The following is a 21,857-nucleotide window of genomic DNA, read 5'->3' as shown; positions in this document are numbered from 1 at the left end:
ATGTAATGTCACTCTCGGGGTGATTTGTACCCCTAATCCACTCAATTGATTCCTGCACTCATGCATTAAGGAAGCCTTCCTCTCTCTCCACACCTTTCTGCTGCACCACCTTACCTTTAACTTCTCCTTATAGTCTCTTTATCTCTCCCTTCAACCTCACACTGTGCCCTCCCCCCCCACCCTTCATTCATTTTCATCTTATTATCTTCAATCCCTCTGACTCCTACCCCCACCTCAAGCCATCTAGTTTTTATCACTTCTCTCCTGTTTTTTTCCTCTTGCGTTCTACCCCCCCCTCGCCTCGCTGACTTTTTTTCTCTGACTTTCCTTTCTTTCCTCCCTTAAATCTACCGCTTCCTATACTATCCTAACTTTCCTCCTCAGTTTATGTGTTTCTCTAATCCCTATCACTTTCCTGCACTTTCATTCTAGCACTTAAACTCTCATCTCACTTCCACTCCTCTGTCTATTCCCCCGGCCTGCTGCTCTCTCCTTTAACTCTGTATTCTCTGCCCTTCTCTCCTCCTGTCTCCTATAACTACCCCTCTCTGCCCTTCTCTCCACCTGTCTGTCTCTCCTATAACTGCCCCCTCTCTGTCCTTTACTCCTCCTGTCTGTCTCTCCTATAACTGACCCTCTCTCTCCCCCTGTCTGCTTCTCCTATAACTGCCCCCTCTCTGCACTTCTCTCCTCCTGTCTGTCACTCCTATAACTGCCCCTCTATTGCCTTCTCTCCCCCAGTCTGCCTCTCCTATAATTGCCCCCTCTCTGCCCTTCTCTCCCCCAGTCTGTCTCTCCTATAACTGCCCCCTCTCTGCCCTTCTCTACACCTGTCTGTCTCTCTTATAACTGCCCCCTCTCTGTCCTTCACTCACCCTGTCTGTCTCTCCTATAACTGCCCCTCTCTCCTGTCTGCTGCTCTCCTATAATTGCCCCTTCTCTCCCCCAGTCTGCTTCTCCTATACCTGCCCCTCTCTCTCCCCCCTGTCTGCCTCTCCTATAACTGCCCCCTCTGTGCCCTTCTCTCCCCCTGTCTGTCTCTCCTATAACTGCCCCCTTTGCCATTCCCTTCATTTGTCTGCCTCTCCTATAACTGCCACCTCTCTGCCCTTTATCTCCCCCTGTCTGCCTCTCTTATAACTGCCCCTCTCTGCCCTTCTCTCTTCCTGATCTCTCTCACCCTGCACTCCCCACCTGCCTTTTCACATCTAACTCCCTCCCTGCCCTTCTCTTTCCTTTTCCCCCTCATTTCTAAACACGCTCCCCCCTCCCTTTCACTCTTCCTCCTCCTCTTCCATCATCATCCCCCCCTCCCCGAAAAAATCAAACTTGGAAAATCTGACACAATCCTGATATGTCTCTATATAAATATATATATATTTCACTTTTTAATACCAACGCGTTGACATCACAGGGAATGCCACCTCCTGATTGGGTAACAATCGTCCAATGGGAATCCCCATATCTGGACACACATCTCCCAGAGGATGAGACATTTAAAAAGTTGAAGGAAAAGTTTTTGGAGTATCTTCTAAGGGAGCGAGGGAAGGAGACAGAGGAAAGACCCAACTATCAGGATGTCAGCAGCTCACTTCAACAGGGGCCCGGCTTATGGACTCAGCGCTGAGGTCAAGAGCAAGGTGAGGGACTTGGTCCAAGAGCTTACACTCTGAACATGGGTTTGGTAACTGGTAACTGCATGGTGGAAATCAGAGTAAGCTATGATTCCGTGAATATATACTGTATCCTTACTGTATGCTCTGTCAAACATATATATATATATATACTAATACTACACAACCACAGGAGCTGACACTTTAATCAGATACGAGCTTATTACTCTGAGGGTTCCGGATCTAAAATCTGTCTCCTTTTGACATTATTGGCACTTTGTTATTATAGTACTTGAGTATATATATATATATATATATATATATACTGTTTGGAGAGCACTTTTTTTTGACAGTCACATGAACCAAAGAGCTGACACTCTAAAACCATGCCTCTCCAGTGGACCATCTAGCAGGAGACCTGTAAATGATTGTGTGATCTACATGTGATCCGTTTGTTGACGTGCTTCTTTTGAAGTTTAATTGTGTGACATAAATCATATATGTAAATCCATACGTGTTGACATTGCTATGTGCCGAGGATTGGGTTTAATATATCTTACTCTACGTCAACTCCCAAACTCATTTCCTTACCATGGGAGCTTACAATTCAACTGCAATGTCTCGGCTTGCTTCTGGTAACGCGTTGGTAGAAGAACTGAAACCCCCGAAGATTCCGTCAGCTTCTGTTGTAGCATGTACAGGGGGAAGTTTATTTCTAAAGAGGAATCTGTTAGAACAAGAAGTTAAAAACTTAGATGTAACATAAGGACGTTTTACTTTCCACGGAAGGTCTTGGATACGTGGAACAGCCTCCCAGCAGAAGTGGTAGAGTGTAACACAGTAAGATCATTTAAAGATGCATGGGATAGGCATATGGCTCCTGAATCCAAGATCAGACCAGTGACTGAGGTTTAAGTCTTTAGGGCAGACGAGACGGCCGAATGAGTCCTTTCTGCTGGGAAATCTTATGTTTCTTTTACTTGTTTGCTGAAACCAAAACACACTTGAGGCGATTTTATCGGATTGATTAGTGAGTTTACTTTTCAGTGACATAAATATTGGGGAAAATAACTCCGCTCTCTTCCACGTACCCCCACGCCTTGGAAACAAGCGGTTGGGGGGGTTAGGGGATGTGTTTTAAATAATGGACAGAAAGGGCTTTAGATAAGATGCAGCAATGATGGACTCACCAGGCTTTCATAGATGTTCAGAGTCTTCAGGGTTCCATGATGAAGGTAGCAGGGACCGGCGGTTACTTACAATGAATGAGTTCACACTCAGCCTACACTTAGCTCCACAGGAGCCTCAGGATTCCAACATCCAAGCACACTCTATCAATCAATAGAACAGCCTCCGAGACAGGTCCAACTGTGCTAACAAAAGAACCGCTTGTTCTTCTGCGAGGAGATCCTGACAGCCTCATGAGTTTAGGCACTCGAGGGTTCACTCTGACAAAATAACATCTACATTGAGGTTTGGCAACAGATGATGTTTTAGAATAAGTCTAGGCACACATTCTTATTCCTAAATAAGACCCGGGCGCAACTATAGTTGTTCTAGATCAGCTCACCACACCACTGTTGGTGCTCTAACAAACTGTTGATGTTCTAGATTGGGCCGTGTCTCTGTTGTTCTAGATTGCTTTCGAGGATGTTTTGATCACTGTTCTAGATCAGATTGGAGTAATTATTGTTCTGTAGCATATTGTATCGTATAAGATGTTCTAGGTCACGTCAGGGCATGGTCAATACTGTTCTAGGTCAGGCTTCGAAAGAGTCACAGTTGGTTTGGAGAAGGCATGATTATTGTCTGTTGAAACACTTTTCCAATGTTTAACCCATAGCCGGCGGTACCGCATAAGCTGCTTCTTTGCCCCAACCGATCCTTGAGGACCCCACATATTTACTGTAATGTCACATGGCGATGTGCTCCTTGTATGTCGTTTCTTGGGTTACAAGTGGGCCCTCTAAATCGAATTGGGTCAGGGCCACTAAAACGCAGACCTGTTCCAGGTCTAGCATCTCTCCGACCGACTGATTTGCTTATCTTATCTACAATGATCTATTTTAGAATATTACGAAGATGCCCAAAATCAGAAAATAGTCAAACACCTTATGTGGAATTCTATGTGAGTTCGGGGCGTAGAAGGCGTACTTAGTGGTTAATAGACATCAAATACGCTTCCCGTACTCGCAAATATTTGAGTAATGATGCAATTTATTTACGGAGACACAATGTTTTCCCGGCAGAAAGCAAGAAGTCTGAGTGTTGTTTCACTTCCAACAGCAATCTGAAAAAGAATTGTTGCATTTCTGGTGTCTTAAAGAATAAAACATATTTCTTCAGAATGGGAGGGGGCTATGGGGCACGGAGTCTGCCCCCCACCGCAGGGTGACAGACAGGAGGGGGCTATGGGGCACGGAGTCTGCCCCCCACCGCAGGGTGACAGACAGGAGGGGGCTATGGGGCACGGAGTCTGTCCCTCCCACCGCAGGGTGACAGAGAGGAGGGAGCTATGAGATTTATATTCGGCGCTGCGTTGTCACACTCAGTCACACACAGCAGTATTATCAGTGTAGCTGCAGCCATCCTGTCACCCAAACACAGCTGCCACCTGGCTTATATTATACACAGCACAGGTACACTGTTGGCAGTGTTAGTGATGCCCCCCCCCCTTCACTGCATATTAAAAAATATTTTAGAATTAAAGCCTAGGGGCAAATATTAGCATGTTTTGGCTTGTTTAACCCTGCGTGTGCCAGCCGCGTGCTGTAGAGCTCTGCAGAGTACATGCTGTCTGCTGGGATGGACTCGGAGCTCGCACTCCATATAAGGCTGGCAGTGCTGGTCCCTGCGCTGCCTCTACTATATAAGGCTATGGGTGAGCTCCGGTCTGTGCTGGGGGACAGGTCCAGGTGCGGAGGACTCCCTTTGCACCTCACACCCCCCTCCAGCTCATCCCAATACACTCCATTCATATTTTCTGCCCAGATTTGTTAATTAGAAGCTGGCAATTAATTGGAATCGTCTAGGAGAACATTCCTGTGTGAGAAACTCTCCGGAATCCGGCTCCTTATTTCAGGCTGGAGCTATTCTTGGGTCTGTGAATCATAGATTTGTTACTTTTGAGGATATTTTAAAAATGTGGGTATGAGAAGAGGGCATTATCAGTGTATAGATACTCGGTATTATTATACAGCGCGGGGCGTTCATTATCAGTGTATAGATACTCGGTATTATTATACAGCGCGGGGCGTTCATTATCAGCGTATAGATACTCGGTATTATTATACAGCGCGGGGGGGGGTCATTATCAGTGTATAGATACTCGGTATTATTATACAGCGCGGGGGGATCATTATCAGTGTATAGATACTCGGTATTATTATACAGCGCGGGGGGGGTCATTATCAGTGTATAGATACTCGGTATTATTATACAGCGCGGGGCGTTCAGTATCAGTGTATAGATACTCGGTATTATTATACAGCGCGGGCGTTCATTATCAGCGTATAGATACTCGGTATTATTATACAGCGCGGGGGGGTTCATTATCAGTGTATAGATACTCGGTATTATTATACAGCGCGGGGGTTCATTATCAGTGTATAGATACTCGGTATTATTATACAGCGCGGGGCGTTCATTATCAGCGTATAGATACTCGGTATTATTATACAGCGCGGGGGGATCATTATCAGTGTATAGATACTCGGTATTATTATACAGCGCGGGGGGGGTCATTATCAGTGTATAGATACTCGGTATTATTATACAGCGCGGGGGGGGGTCATTATCAGCGTATAGATACTCGGTATTATTATACAGCGCGGGGGGGGGTCATTATCAGCGTATAGATACTCGGTATTATTATACAGCGCGGGGGGGTTCATTATCAGTGTATAGATACTCGGTATTATTATACAGCGCGGGGGGGGGTCATTATCAGCGTATAGATACTCGGTATTATTATACAGCGCGGGGGGGTTCATTATCAGTGTATAGATACTCGGTATTATTATACAGCGCGGGGGTTCATTATCAGCGTATAGATACTCGGTATTATTATACAGCGCGGGGGTTCATTATCAGTGTATAGATACTCGGTATTATTATACAGCGCGGGGGTTCATTATCAGTGTATAGATACTCGGTATTATTATACAGCGCGGGGTTCATTATCAGTGTATAGATACTCGGTATTATTATACAGCGCGGGGGGGTTCATTATCGGTGTATAGATACTCGGTATTATTATACAGCGCGGGGTTCATTATCAGTGTATAGATACTCGGTATTATTATACAGCGCTGGGTTCATTATCAGTGTATAGATACTCGGTATTATTATACAGCGCGGGGGGTTCATTATCGGTGTATAGATACTCGGTATTATTATACAGCGCGGGGCGTTCATTATCGGTGTATAGATACTCGGTATTATTATACAGCGCGGGGGGTTCATTATCAGTGTATAGATACTCGGTATTATTATACAGCGCGGGGTTCATTATCAGAGTATAGATACTCGGTATTATTATACAGCGCGGGGGGGTCATTATCAGTGTATAGATACTCTGTATTATTATACAGCGCGGGGCGTTCATTATCGGTGTATAGATACTCTGTATTATTATACAGCGCGGGGCGTTCATTATCGGCGTATAGATACTCGGTATTATTATACAGCGCGGGGTTCATTATCAGTGTATAGATACTCGGTATTATTATACAGCGCGGCATGCATATTATCAGTGTATAGATACTTGGTATCATTATACAGCGCGGCGCATTCATGAGCCATGGGTACTCAGAATCAGTATACAGAGCAGCATTATTCTGGTTATAGACTTAATAGTAATATATACTTATCCTCGTTCGGTGTGCAGTGTGGTGGATACAGGGCACAGCTCCGTGGTACTGGTGGGCCGGGGGTTAGGAGCGGCCCCTTCACCCTCTCTCTGCTCCCCTGCCTAGTTTGGTAAATTCCTCACACGAGGGGCAGATCTGTCGATGTTTAGGTTGGCAAAGAGGAGAGAGAGATAGGGAGGAATTATTTGACAGTCTGCACAGACGGCTCTGCTATTCCTGCCATGTCCCGCTGCTCCGTCGCTGTGCCGAAACCTCCTCGCCGTACTCGTTACCCTCTTACTCTGCTGCTCCAGTAGCCCTTCCTATCCCTGATGCCCCTCTGCTACCCCCGACGCGGGTGTAGATACACCCTGTGTATTCAGTATGTGTGTCGACATTACAATCACACTACAACCAGACCACAGCCGCCATGTTTTCCGGGGCAAGTATAATTTTTACATATTGCTGACCTGCCCTGCGGTATGTGGGATGAATAGACTTATATCCATACCTGGGAACTTCTGGGCTCCGGCTACCCGGAGCCTTCCCCTGCGGGACGCGGCCAGGACTTCCTAATGATGTCGGGGAAACAACCCCATTTAAAGGAAAAATGGGCGGGGAGTGGGGGCGTGTCAAGACCCCGCTCCCGCGACCCGGAGGATTCGGGTCTGGACCCGGAGAAGTGGTGCTTCACCCGGCAATCTCCGGGTCAAAGCCAGAAAGTTCCCTGGTATGCTCATGGAAAGGAAACAATTGGTCAGTTATACACCCTCCATACTGCAGGGCAGCATTTTATCTGGGCTGGTCAGCAATATGTACCAATCATATGACTCCTGGAAAACATGGCCGACGTGGTCACCCTACCGTAGGTCCTCTCCATCACTTTCACAGCAGTATTGTTTGCGTGGTTGTTTTTTGCTGATTGAGTGTTTTATAGCCCAGAGCGATCTTGTATGTCGGAGTCATAATGACTGCTCTCTGAAACTAGTTTGCAGCCACCAGAACCAGGCGGTGCAGCAACCAAACGCTCCAGCGGCCTAATGTATAAGGCACTGACCTCCCAAGCCAGGGATTGTGGGTTCAAGTCCCCTCTGGGGTGCTCTTACCTGGGCAAGAGACTCGTTCGGCCCAGCGTGATGGGATTCCCGAGACATCGAGGTTCTTTTATGACAGGAATCCATTCCACTCGAAATCCATGTCCCAAAACCACCCTTTAAGCGAGGCTCTACAAGCTTGCACAGGAATCACAAAGCTGTCCACAAAACCAAACAACTGGCTTATGGACTAAACTTCGGTCAAAGCTACCTCTCTTAACGTGCAAGAAGCCTTTTCATCGATTCCCGCTGTCCTGCAGAGGAGCTTCCAGTTTGCAATGAATATTGTAGGGAACTACAACTCCCATGATCCTCCACAAGCCCGGCTATTGATGATGTCACTCAGCTGACATTTGTCTGTATTAATCCCGATTTATCATTTTCAGATCCAAGCTATCTCAGTGACCCAAGATCACACACACGAGACATAATGCCAATTGCCCTAGCGGTGCTGATGTGTGGTCCTAGCGGTCTGGCACGCAGTGAATGTTGGCACGCTCCTCGCGTGATTTGCCACATAGCGCTACACTGAGATTTACTGGGTCATTGTTCTTTATATAAACTACACAGATGCCAGGTTTATACCCCCAAGGGCTGGAATCTACCCCTCCCTCCCACTGCCTCCAGTCCCACCACACACAGATCACTATTCTATCACCCCCTCAACTTCGTATGCCCCGTCCTTACCACCCACTCCGGATTACCACCCCAGCTGGAACTCAGTCTACGCGGTGCATTTAAACAAAGATCTACACGGTGTGAAGAAACATGGATATCACCGGCTTATTCGTTACTATTGCTGTACTCTAGCTCACAGCATCCTCATCCAGATTACATTTTCTGGATGAAAAGTTACCGAACCACATAATTTGAAGGCGAATGTGTACAAGACCGCCATTAACTGGTGGCTGCCTGAGACTGATGAGAGTCCCACCCTGCTGAATTTAATCCATTTATAACTATTTGTGCTTCAGAAAGTTCATTATAAGTAAAACTGACCCTCATTCATAATTTTGCTGGGATCACTTAGTTGTCATGTGACACAACCTCAGGATCTTATTGGTTGTTGCCGTAGAAACTGAAATGGCTTTTTGTTATCGTTATCGTGTTGTTATGTTGAAATGTTTTGGCTCAGTGGCACGGCACCTTAAAATAAAAGAGAGACTGGCTGGGTTCATATGAAGACATGTATGTGACCCTGTGGTGGTAGTGATAGCTCGCACTCAGAGTGAGTGCTGCACTAAAGGTAAAGACTCCGCTCGCTAGGTAAGAGGGGGGGAGAGCTGTACTGTAGGGAGAGGAAGGAGAAATTAGAGAGAGAGAGAGGAAGAGACAATGAGAGAGTGTGTATATGTACGTGTAACTGTATAGTGTTAGCGCGAGTGTGTGTGTTTTGCAAAAGTAAGGCAGCGGGGCAGCCACGAGGGACAATGGGGCAGTGTTTGAAAGTCTGGACTGTGCCATGAAAACCAGGACACTTGGTAGGTATGCATATGTCCTATATTTGGCGAAAGCTTCCAGAACACTTCCAGTTAGCAGCTCTTCAGAGGCAACACGGAGTAAAATAATATAAATAAACATACAGAGGAAATTTACATAAACAAGCTGTATTAGGGACCCACCATGCATACTGTGGGAGCAGCCACCTGCGTGATTATTCCTCCCCGATAAGTTCTCTCTCTGCGTTATTGTGAAGTTGCTGATTGTTGCTGATTGGTCCACGCAGCCTTTGTAAGGTAGGAGGGGTGAGAAAAACGGAGAGAGCCGGAAATGAATTAGATAATACTGGCCCTGCCACGGGCTGCCAATGGACTTCATTTCCCTACAACAATTACATTGACTTAAAATAACAAGCTCTAGACAGTCGCAATCAATCCAGTCGCAAGTCACACCAGCTAGCCATGGATCGTGAAAACTATTGAACTTTATCGGGAAGTTTCCATCCTTCTTCTCCATGATCGAGTCCTGGCTGCCATCTGAGACCCGGAGCTTCGGATGAGTCAGATAACCCGTCCGACTTATATTGCTGTTATAAAAAGGACAACATTATTACATCTTATAACAATCTTATACATCAGAGAATGTGTATTTATATCATGAGAACAAAATAGATCAATTTCTATTTGCACACATATATATATATACATATATATATTATATAATCTATATATTATATATATATTATAAATATATATATGTATAATATATGTGTATAATATATATAAAATGTAAATCTATATATAATCAATGTTATACATCTATATATAATCTATATAATATATCTATAAATAATCTATATATAATCTATATAATATATCTATAAATAATCTATATATAATCTTTATAATATATCTATAAATAATCTATATATAATCTATAATATATATATATATATATATTATATATATATCATACACATATATTATAAATAAATATATATATGTATATATGCAAATAGATTTTTTTCTTTTTATATATATATATATATATATATATATATATATATATATCTCTCTCAGGAAGCTTTCGTTTGAATTTTCAAAGACAATAAAACAGAAACATAGAGCGTGGCGGCGGATCGGACCCCGTTGGCCCGTCTGGTTCTATTTTTGTTCTTTTTTCTCATTTCCGTTACGTTGTAATGATTGCCGAAGCTGATTGCTAATCTTCTATTGGGAACGTATGAACAGGGCCATGTTAGTTAAATAACTACGCACTCATGTCTGCCACTTTTGACAGCGTTCCAGCCTCCCTGCTCCAAAACCATCCTCTAGATTGGATAATTGAGGCACAGAGCTATTTGGGAACGTTCCCAATTGTCCTATCTGTCACCCCGTAGCACATCTATATTAGGGAAGAGAACGTTGATGCGGCTTAACGCGAACACCCGTAAACCAGTAATTGGTTTATTGGATAACATGTGTGGAACTTATACCCATATATGAACTAAAAGCGCGCAGAAAGCATGCCGCCCGCGGCCCAGGGGCTGATACAGAGCCGGCCGGCCGTGAGACCGCCGCCGGGACTTTGGGTCGGGACGTAGGACAGTGTTGTGATAGATCTGTGCCATCTCTTTTCAGTTGGCTCAAAAGTACGACGTCCACAGGGAGGCCGAGCTCAGAGAATGGATCGAGTCCACCACGGGAAGAGCCATTGGAAACAAGTTCATGGACTCCCTGAAAGACGGGATCATCCTGTGCGAGTAAGTCCGGGCCCAACGGCAGCGCCCTCCGAGAAGGGGCGAGCGTGTGTTGATGGGGCATCAGCGGGTGGACGTGGGGCATTGCTTTAGATGTTGGGGAACTTTATAGTTTATTACTGAAAAGCTTCGCCTAGACCTAGCTGCACAAAAGCCAACAATGTAGCTTTAAAAAGTTATTAACTTGGACCTTGAGCGGGTTTATCACCTCTTTTATTTCCCCAGACTGATTAACAAGCTCCAGCCCGGCTCCGTTCGGAAGATCAACGAGTCTACGCAAAACTGGCATCAGGTGAGTGGCGCCAGGGGACTCAAACCTTTTAAACGGACTGTTACATGCGAACAGGTGGACACGTCCGAGTAATCATCCCACGAGCAGAGATGCAACTTTTAAAAGGAATTTTACTAAACCAGAAGGGTAACTTTTACAATGACTGTTACAGGCATCCCTTTCAGAAAGACTGCCCCACGAGCAAAGAGAACCTTAAATGAAAGATAAATGACCCCAGGGCAGCAGCTCCAATACATCCCGGCCAGTTTACAGTCTAGTATTACTCTGCGACTCAAAAGATGCTTACAGGTTGGCTGAGCATAATGAGAGCTGTAGCACATGAAGCTGACTCTTTATGCCCTGACCAATCTGCTCTTCATGCATATGTATTTGGCATGACATAGTGGTGCCACCTAGTGGATCTCTAAGGTAAGTTCACCCCAAGTGGAGCACTGTATACTGTGTATATTTATTGATATATTATATATATATATATATATATATATATATATATATATATATACATATATATATATATACACATATATACACACACACACACACCGGTATATATATATATATATATAATTGGCAGCTTATTCCATCATGATTTAAAAGCCTTTCTATCGCTTTGCAGCTGGAAAATATCGGGAACTTTATTAAAGCAATTACAGACTATGGAGTCAGGCAACACGATATATTCGAGGCAAACGATCTGTTTGAAAACTGCAACCTGACGCAAGTTCAGTCGACCCTCCTGGCCTTAGCCAGTGTGGTAAGTTATAGAAACACAAAATAAACGTAACGTGCAGGGAGTTAAGACGTCTCGCCCCGCATTACCAAGGGCCAAATGTGGACAACTTGCCCTGTAAGAAGGACTCAGCTTGCCTATCACTCACACTACCCCCGACACCATGACGGGATCCCAGCAGCAGTACAGAGCTGGCCAAAGAATGAAAAGCCTCATCTTCACACTCAAGAAATGGACGCGAAAGCGAGACTCTCATCGCTAGAACGTTGGCTGTCTAGGAGTGTTGGGTTTACATGAACTAAACCCGGGAAAGAGCTTTCTTTGCTATTGGTCTAGAAAGAGTCAGCGGTGAAGCTAAAGCACTGGCTATAGTTAGTTTTAATAAACACAAAAGGACTTAATAGTGAGGACAGGAGCAGCAACGATGGGGGAGCATAAAGGAGTACGTGGAGCTTCCATAGAATATCATTCCCATCATCCGCCGGAGACAGGAAAACAAACCTTACCCTTAACGGGGAGTAGAAGAAGGAAAAAAAACGATATAAAAGGTAAAAGACATACAGTCTATAACTCCACTCCTTAATATTACAGGCCAAGACAAAAGGTGCCAAGGTGAACTTCGGTGTGAAATACGCCGATCGCCAGGAGAGGAAGTTCCAGCCCGAAAAGCTTAGAGAAGGAAGAAACATTATTGGACTGCAGGTAACGGGGTTAACATGCGTGTTTACGACTCACACGCCAGCCTTCCTCACGCCCCAAGGGCCTTTCACGGTCAGCCTAGTCATGCACATCTAGCACTTTGTTTAAAAATTGTACAGCGCTGTGGAATATGGTGGCGCTATACAAACCAAAAATAATTATTCCTGTTTTACAGTTCTATACACTGAAAAAAGATAACATTATATATATATATATATACATACACACCAGTGTATATATATATATATAAACCCTCCCAGATACGTCGACTTCCTAACTTATCTCCGTCTTTTAGTTAAGTTCAGGCAGCGATTGTATGAAAGGAGATAACTTTAGGGCGACCTGCCGCGCGCGATGAGTTGGATGCCGCCCGCGATGAGTTGGATGCCGCCCGCGATGAGTTGGATGCCGCGCGCGATGAGTTGGATGCCGCGCGCGATGAGTTGGATGCCGCCCGCGATGAGTTGGATGCCGCGCGCGATGAGTTGGATGCCGCGCGCGATGAGTTGGATGCCGCGCGCGATGAGTTGGATGCCGCGCGCGATGAGTTGGATGCCGCGCGCGATGAGTTGGATGCCGCGCGCGATGAGTTGGATGCCGCGCGCGATGAGTTGGATGCCGCGCGCGATGAGTTGGATGCCGCGCGCGATGAGTTGGATGCCGCGCGTCTCTTTAAGTAACAGTAGAGGTGAAGCAGGATTTTGGCCATAGCTCTAATCTTACTTTTTGCGACTGACAGATGGGCACCAACAAGTTTGCCAGCCAAAAAGGAATGACGTCTTATGGGACACGCAGGCATCTGTATGACCCCAAGTTGGGCACCGATCAGCCACTTGACCAGGCCACCATCAGCCTGCAGATGGGCACCAACAAGGGAGCATCCCAGGTGAGAAATAAGATGGGAGGCAGACATCATACCTTTAGAACTGAGCTTTCTGCGCTACCCTACCCCTCACCCCCAACTCACCCCTTGCTCGATTCGCAACCAGCATCTCTTACTACTCTCTGCTCTTCTCTCATCAGTCTGGCATGACAGCCCCTGGTACGAAAAGGCAGATCTTCGAGCAGAAGCTTGGCATGGAACACTGTGACATGCAGACCATCTCCCTACAAATGGGATCCAATAAAGGGGCATCTCAGCAGGGCATGACTGTGTATGGCCTTCCGCGCCAGGTCTACGATTCCAAGTACTGCCTGGTGCCCAACTACGCCACTGTCGGAGATGAAGATGGAAACTATGACCACAGCCATCAATATTACAACTCCGAGTAACACTGCAGCCCCTCCATCAATAAACCCTCGACCCTCACTCTGTGCCAGCTGCTGTGGCACAGAAAGGGGTTTGACGATGCCCCATTCTGTGCCAGTCTGTGCTTGCTGCTCTGGCAGAGGGTGGGTTAACGCTGTCCACTGTCGGTGTTTGCCCCGCTGCTCTATGCCAGTGTGCCCGCCACCCGGGCAAAGAATGGGCCAACTCTGCCTGTTCTGTGCCATGGGCCGGCGCTAGAATGCAATGCTTCCCATTCTACAGCTGCAGCCGTGGCAGAGAACAGGGTAACCGTGCCTGTTCTGTGCCATCGCTTGCCCACTGCTCCGGCAGTAAAGGGATTTGACGATCCATTTTTCCTGACACTGGTTTCCAGAGACTGACTGGGGAATCGGCTGCCTGCACAACATCACTTCTGCAGAACATCTCTCCCTTTGAAAGCTCCTCGCAAGAGAGATGCCCTGCAGACAGTCTGAGGCTAAATTAACCTTCATAAGGATGCCTGCAGATCATTGCTCTCATTAACTCACTACTAGGATCCCCTAGAGAATGATCTCGCTGTGACCGCGCATCTACATGAGTCTGCAGATCATTGCACCGCCGCACCGATTGGCATGCTTGCATCCACTCCCTGCAGAATATCCAGACCCCCCCATGCCCTCCGCATATAGGAAGAGGGAGTTTTGTGACAATTGAAAGATATGTAAACATTCTTTTTTTGCCGGCAGATTCCATTGTATTCTAGAAAACTCACTTTTAAACAATTTGAATGCTAGAGGGGAGAATAAAGGGTGTTTTCTGACTATAGTGGATCATAATAGGCAATAACAGGCATGAAACTGTTAAAAAAATATAATAAATAACGTTAAAAGGAAGCAATCCGCCTTCTGCATGCGCAAATAACTTAATGCACCCCTGCCAGGTGATGGGAGTGATTATAATGCAGCTACGCCTGTTTTTGCCAGGCATATAATAAACACACATGGCAGGTACAAGAGTTATGCTTTTTTGGGGGGGGGGGCGTCTTTATTGGGTCTATGTATTTTCGCTCCTAGCACATAAAGAGTTAAAGTGACCCTCTTTTTTACGTTTCACAGTTCAATATACTTAATAAACCTGCGTGACGGTGTTTACAGATTAATGTAATCATTACGGATCCGTCAGAAATCTGCTTGCTACTGGAGGGGGCCATTTAAATCCCCCTCGCCCCGCACACATCCCTTTCGTTTGGCGGAAGCTGATTGGTTCTGGCAGCCTAAGAAGTAGTGCGGACGGATACCCACTGCTAGTTATTTTTTCCTTGCCTGGTTGCTGTGTGTATATGTAAGAGGGCTGCAGAGCATTGCTCCAGATGTGGGAATACCCGGAATGTGTTTATTATGGACCCTGCAGAGCATTGCTCTGTTCTGCAGCGCTTCATCAGCGGGGAAAAGAGTCAGAAAGTCGTCAGCAAGCGATTTTCCGCTGCAGGCGAGCCGGATAGCGAGGGCTCCCAGGGTACAAGAAAATGATGGGAAAGGGTTAAACATTTTAGAATATTAAAGGGTTTTCTATTAATAAAAAGACGAAAGGACGTTCTGCAGGTATCCGGCCGAGCAGGGACTAAAAGGCATGCGGTTGTGCATTCGTAGGGGGCGATATCGCTGGGGGCAATGCTCTGCAGTCATGGTGCTACCCCCCCCCCATCACCGCAGTCCAAATATTTCACGGCTGCTCTGTAAAAGAACCGACCGCAAACACATTCCTATATATATATATATTTCTAAACTGCCTCCGTATTGTTATTTCCACCAGAATCATAATAAATAAAAAGAGCGGGTAAAGAAGCGTAATACTGGGATTTATAGAACGCAGACGGGTTAATACATCATGCCTTCGGCGATACCCCAGCCATCATATGCATGGGATCTGCGCGTCCCCTGTGCAAACGCATAGGTGGGGAGAATGGTGCAGAACCCTCTAATATACCCGTTTTATTACATGTTAAAGCACAGAGGATTAGGGTCACTCACGCTTTAATAGCAGGGTATCAGGGACAGCTCAGAAAACAGAACTAGAACAAACACCCCGTCTCATTATTATACTGCTTGGGGTGAATAATAGAATGGCTCAGTCTTAATCAAGCAGCAGTACTCTCTGACTCATTTAAGTCTATGGAGGAACAGACTTTATTAGCTGTCCAAAAACATTATGCGCAAACTATGACAGTATTTTTATTAATACGATACAAATAATAAACATACGGTGGGACTCCCACTTTAAAAGGGGTGACGGCCACCAGTGGGCTGACGGCGGCCTCGTTAGACGTTTCTTCGATCGCTTTACGCTATGAGCCGCCATAGACCAGGAGCAGAAAACTTCTGCAAACTCTTTGAAACCAGCCACCGTACAATAGACTTCGAGTTATAAAATAGTAAATGTAAAGGGTACGTGGCAAAGTTAAGAACTCGCCCGGTGGCTCAGCGGGGTAACAATGAAGAAGGTAGATTATTTTATCTGAGGTCAAGCTAGAGAACTATCGCACCATTTATAATACAGTTGCATGAGAGAACTGATAAAGGGGCATGAATGTTATTGGAATACCCAGTGTGCGTGCGCAACCTGCATTACAAGTCCAGGCAACACGGAAGCCACACATGACAAGAATACTAGCAGAGCCCCCTGTATGATTGCCTTAACCACAGGACACGCAAGAAATTAGTAATTACCATAACACGTGGTTCACGGGCCGTTTCACAAATCCCGGGGATAAAAGAAAAGCAAACCCAAGATAATCCCAGTATAGCAAATCCGTGCAAAGAATTCCTTGCAAAGCAATATATATATAAAAAAAAAATAAAAAATAAAAAAAGCCCAGGCGGCCCCCGCGGAACACGCTGACGTTTAAAAAGAACACTCCGCACACACAATGGTTTCCAAAGAGGTCGTTTTATAACAAGTATTCACAAAATATCCACCAGACCGTCTCAATATCTGTCTCATTGAGAAGCTTTAAAGCCCGGAGTTCTGATAAGCGTTTGCCGTACAAAGTAAAGCAGCCGCTCGCCCAGAGCTCCGGCCCCCGGATTTACGAACATAAAAACTAATGTGATTCCTAACCCAAAGGACAATTTGTGCTTCCGTTTCAGACAAAATAAAAGATTGTCCTCCTACTTGTTTCCCATAAACGTGTTCTCAAGTGTGTAAAAGCCACGACCCCCACCTTGAACTCCTATCCTTCATCGTGAAAGTATGTGCAGCAGTGGAAGTTTAAATTTCGATTAAAAAAAAAAATCAGAATAAAGAAATGCACATAAATATTATGATGTACAGAGATCACGGGCTTTCCCTTCGCTGCCAGACTTCTTGATTAAAAAATAATAAAACTTATCACATAATTTGGCTTTCCTGCTATTTAAAAAAAAAAAACAAAAACAAAAACACTTTCTAGTAATCTGGACAAACACTGCGCCCCCCAAATATACTTTTCTTTATTTTTTTAATAGCAGCTGTGGTCCTTTAATGACGACTACAAAGGCTCCGTATTTCTAATCCTGCCTATCTCGCCGATCGACTCCCCTCGAGGTGCGGGTGGTGAGACTCGACAGACCGGGACGTGAAGGGACAGCAAGCCGCGAGGCTGTGGGATTTACTGGTGTTAACCGGGGGGAAAAGGTCCTGCTACTGGTTAGCAGCTTCGCAGGCATCGATCCAGTCGCTGTAAACGTCTACGGCCTCCGAGAGGTCTGATGTTTGACTTGGAGTTAAAGAAGAAATAAATGAGAGCGGATCGAGATATTTAACAGCAGATCTGGAACACAACAATAATTGGTTGTTATTCCTAGTATTGCACAATAACACCCCGCCAGAAATATATTCCCTAATAGTAAAATTCTGCCTTATTCACATTTTTTTTTTTTTACCGTGTCATGTGACACTAAAGCAGGCACTGATTGGTCCTTAAAAGTTTGATTTTACATGATTTAATCTTTAATTGAAAGCTAATTGATTTAACATTCTTGAGCAAAGCAGCTTTCAAAGTCTGACTCCCGGTTAATCTGATACTGTATACGTCCCTCTGCCGGGAGAATTGTATTCAGCGTCTACGCTGCCGGAACATAATGACAAAACCACGTCTGCTAGTCTGGCTGAAAGGATACATGTTATGGGCGTCTGGAACTCCTCCAGACAGACCGTGCAGGAGATGACTCCCGTATTCCGTTCTCGATCCCTACAATAAAATAATGGAAAATAAAAAGTTAATGTTTTTACAAAGATTTCCACCCGGCGGCAGAACAATTTAAATCACATCTCCATGATTTTCACACCAGTTATCAAACAGGGACATGGTGCAAGCCTGTCAGTCATGTGATATTTTTGGCGACCTTACTACCTCAAACACCACACTGAGCTGATGCTTTATGGCAGTGCTATTAAAGTCAGGCTGGGTGATCGGGCCATTCTATTTACCATACGGCAGTAGGATAAGGAAGTCGGTGCAATGTCTAGTAGATTGAGTTAAAGGGACACTAAGACAAGAGCCGCTTGTGATAATACGCAGCTGTCCTAAAAGCCATAAAAATGAGTTAAAGCGTGTTGTTGGCGAACACGGGATATACACTCAGGTGAGGCAACACTTTCCGGAGGGAACGCGCATCGTAACTTACATTTTCACATCGCAGGACTTCTCGTGGTTACAGAAGGGACAGGTGAATTGGGTGTCAAGGTTTCCGGTCATCTTCTTCTTAGGAGGGGGCTTCCTTTTTGACTTCCTGCGTCCCATTTCTGCCTAAATAACAGAATTACCAACTCACTTATACAATATTAACAAATAAATACAGTAAATATGGCACAGTGACTGCCCAGCCGAGTACAGCATAGGAGTTCTACCAAATCCCAGAGTACGTGAGCCTGGAAACTCGAGACATGGCGGCTCCCCCAAACGATAGGGGGCCAAGGAGCTGAAACGTATAATGGTCCAGCAGGCAGGTTGGTGTCTCACACAGTCATGCCTTTCTCTCTCTATCCGCCCGCAGTAGCGGCTGTGAAACGCGTTGCCCCCGGGGAGGTTAGCTTTTGACACCCCCCCCCAATATAAATGTGTCCCTTTTTCCTCATCCTCAGCTATTTCAGTGCATAAAACGTGTTTGGTAGATACATTTATTGCGAATCAGCTCTCGGTGTGGGATGGTGGGAGTGTCGCTTTAAGGCATGCTGCAAAAAATACCCCTAATTTATCACCACAGACATAAGAACACAAACAACCCACACGGCACATCCAGAAACCTCCAGTAATCCAGATTATTTCAGCATTGGACTGAATAAGGGAAGCATCCCGAACAATTTCATTTCAAAGTATGGTAGACCCTATAATATATATATATATATATATACACACACACATATATATATATACATACACATTATATATAATCAGCCCTTAATGTAATCTTTTAAAACACCAGCATTAATATTTATTGATTACTGTGATGAAGTCTAAGAGCAAATGGGTTTCTGGTGTTTAAATCGGTTCCCATACAGACTCCAAGCGGCAGATTCCAGACCGTGTCCCGGGATTACATCATTCGGCTAACTTTACTGACACAGAAAACAAACACACTCAGGGACACGGGTCAAAAAGTAGATAAACATTCCCAACGGCTGATTCGCCATTCTTAAGCAAATAATAAAAAAAAACACAGAAGGCTCTTCCATTATTATTATTATTTATTATTATGTAAATCACATCACTGTGTGCTCCTCATTCACAGGAATAAAGGCTGAACTTGATGGACGCATGTCTTTTTTTTCAGCTTATGTAATATTTTTCACAATGTCATACTGCGTATTAATCAACCTACTGGAAGCAAAGGGGTTAACTGGCTAAGCTACCAGCACAAGATCAGTAAGCGGCCACATATTGCGCCTGATCTCTCCCCATCTGTTTTAAGAATACCTAACACCGTACGCAAAAGAGCCACTTGTAAATAAATAAAACGTCCGGTAAACTAGTTTGAAAACCAGACGCTGACTGCAATGAGCGGCGTTATCACGGTTAATTACCTCTCGTTTTCCCGCCCTGCGCGCTCTGTGCCACCTCCTTTGCTGCTCAGCTTCGTGCAGAATTTGACCGGAAGCCAGCCCGCTTACGGGAATTCCTGTATCCGGCCACCGCAACAAAATCAGCCAATCAGCTGTTCTCCAGATCCACTGTGCCCGCCCACTTTGGATCCTGATTGAACGAATGCGGAAAGCACGTGGACAATCTTAGAGTTCGAATAACTAGAGATATAACGTCCATTGTATGGTGTTTATAGGGTATAACGGAATGTCGCCATATATGCAAACATAACATTTTAAAATCGGGCTTTGAACAAGAGACGCGGACAAGTGTTTACTTTTTTAAGGCTCTATGATCCTAGAGTTCGATCTATTTGGGAGTCACGTGATGGGCGGAGTCTACGTCAGCACCAACTCGTGGTTGCTATTGGTAACAGAAGGAGACGAGGGCGCTGATTTAGCTAATGGTTTGTTTATGGAGGACTATGCCATGAGGCTATAGTTTAGTAAGATTTAGTAAATATATATTTAGTAAAAATTTGTGTCCGCCAACAATCTGGTTTTATATATATATATATATATATATATATATATACACAAAGTCCAAAATTAACAATTGCACACCAATCACCACTTTTTTAGCCCGGTGCCAAGTAGCTGCAAACAGCAAATCATATAACATCCAAAAATAGTTACCGGCGCTCAGGACCTGATGAAAGTCTAATAAACAGACTGAAACGTTGATTAGGAAACTGCAGTTTCTGGAGTGCCGGTAACTATTTTTGGATGTTTATATATATATATATATATATATATATATATATATATATTGCGCGTTTAGTGGCTGCAGGAGAGTTGCAGTATCAAGTCACATTTTGAAGGACCAGCCCCAGTGAGCTACTGTTCCAAAAACAGCCTTTAAAGCACATTAAAGGCCGGTCACTGATTGAACTATACATTATGCAGGGTCTGGACAGCCCCCTTACAATGAAATTTGCCAGGGAGGTCCCTTTATGATGTTTAGTGACTTTGGGGATATGGCAGCAAATAAACCCCCTTTTCACAGGAGAAGCTCACTGGGGTCGGCCCCTCGTAATGCACTGTGAACAGCTAGAAGAGTGAACGTGGGCTTCCGCTTCTCCCTTATAGTAAATAAGCTACTATCAGCTTATGGAAAGAAGTACCTTCTCAGCGGGGCTGCTGAACCCTGCAGTCTGGAGAAACACGCAGAACGCACACCCTTTTCTACGTGTGTTCGATGAAACCGTGTCTTTCACCCTAGAGTCCTTGATCCCCCCTCAATGAAACAATTTCCAGCGCAAGATTACATCGCTCGCACCATTCTCACGGCAGCGACGGAGGTCGTAAGAGGGGTAGGAAGCAGAGAGATGATGAGGAACATAGCTTTGGTAGCTATGGTAACTGCACAACTTTCCTTCAGAATTGCTCTATGTTTAGGAGCCTCTTTAAAGCTGCAACAGGTGCATAAAAACATCCTTTCATCGGTTTCCAGATCACCTTAATCATGTTTCTAAGAGCATTCTAGAAGATCGGGGGACAAAAGACTAAAGCGGGGTGTCAGATATATATTCTATACATTGGAAACTCAGCCTTCCATGGGAGAAGCTTCCCATTCTCCGCTATGACTTGGACTCCTCTATACTTCCCCGTGTTCTAGAATATACATTTCTGCACATTTGCTGGAAACTTTATTAAAATAAAATATCAAGATTACTTGATTTTTTTTAACATACTACCGATTGCTTGCAGACTATGACATCGCATATCCCAATAACAGCTGGCTGGGATGCCCGTCTTGCCGTATGGCATCCTGGGAGCAGCCGCCTATAAAAAAGGTCCGCGTGCTCCAAATCCATGGCTATCGACACCCAAAAGAAAGACAAATAGGAATTCTGAAATGGTCGTCATGACATTTTATTTCTATATAATGTATGGAAAATAAACTGACAAAAATAAATTTTTTTCATTAAAACTGAAAAGTTGTCACAAGAGTAAAAACCAGCACCTGCTGCTCCAGTGCAATTTACGAAGAAATGTTCCTGTGTAAGAAGCG

General features: G+C 44.8%; 2 protein-coding genes across 2 annotated transcripts; one reads left to right on the top strand and one right to left on the bottom strand.

The window, feature by feature from the left end:
* Positions 1 to 1,577: 1,577 nt before the first annotated feature.
* Positions 1,578 to 13,749, top strand: LOC149277947 (calponin-1-like). Its single transcript, XM_089502537.1, has 7 exons — positions 1,578 to 1,640; positions 10,638 to 10,759; positions 10,982 to 11,048; positions 11,665 to 11,802; positions 12,370 to 12,480; positions 13,217 to 13,363; positions 13,501 to 13,749. Exons 1-7 carry the CDS (start codon positions 1,578 to 1,580, stop codon positions 13,747 to 13,749), a joined length of 897 nt encoding a protein of 298 aa, XP_089358663.1.
* A 3,655-nt stretch (positions 13,750 to 17,404) lies between these two features.
* LOC149277946 (transcription elongation factor 1 homolog) lies at positions 17,405 to 18,506 on the bottom strand. The gene is made up of 3 exons (XM_089502600.1): positions 18,391 to 18,506; positions 17,884 to 17,954; positions 17,405 to 17,469 (listed from the first exon to the last, which is right to left on the bottom strand). The coding sequence occupies exons 1-3, from the start codon at positions 18,504 to 18,506 to the stop codon at positions 17,405 to 17,407; spliced, it is 252 nt and encodes an 83-aa protein (XP_089358726.1).
* Between the last annotated feature and the right edge of the window lie 3,351 nt (positions 18,507 to 21,857).

The sequence above is a fragment of the Sceloporus occidentalis genome, unplaced genomic scaffold (assembly GCF_023333645.1).
Source record: "Sceloporus occidentalis isolate IW3139 unplaced genomic scaffold, rSceOcc1.0.p SCAF_205, whole genome shotgun sequence".
Taxonomy (NCBI): Eukaryota; Metazoa; Chordata; class Lepidosauria; order Squamata; family Phrynosomatidae; genus Sceloporus; species Sceloporus occidentalis.
This window is presented reverse-complemented; position numbering and strand designations above follow the sequence as displayed.

What these genes read in the sequence shown, in the direction of transcription:
- LOC149277947 (XM_089502537.1), top strand. Translation starts at nt 1,578, where the DNA reads ATGTCAGCAGCTCACTTCAACAGGGGCCCGGCTTATGGACTCAGCGCT. An exon ending in GAAACATTATTGGACTGCAG is followed by an intron (nt 12,481 to 13,216) that starts GTAACGGGGTTA and finishes TGCGACTGACAG; the next exon opens with ATGGGCACCAACAAGTTTGC. An exon ending in CCAACAAGGGAGCATCCCAG is followed by an intron (nt 13,364 to 13,500) that starts GTGAGAAATAAG and finishes TTCTCTCATCAG; the next exon opens with TCTGGCATGACAGCCCCTGG.
- LOC149277946 (XM_089502600.1), bottom strand. Translation starts at nt 18,506, where the DNA reads ATGGGACGCAGGAAGTCAAAAAGGAAGCCCCCTCCTAAGAAGAAGATG. An exon ending in AAGTCCTGCGATGTGAAAAT is followed by an intron (nt 17,955 to 18,390) that starts GTAAGTTACGAT and finishes ATTTTATTGTAG; the next exon opens with GGATCGAGAACGGAATACGG. An exon ending in GTTCCAGACGCCCATAACAT is followed by an intron (nt 17,470 to 17,883) that starts GTATCCTTTCAG and finishes GTCAAACATCAG; the next exon opens with ACCTCTCGGAGGCCGTAGAC.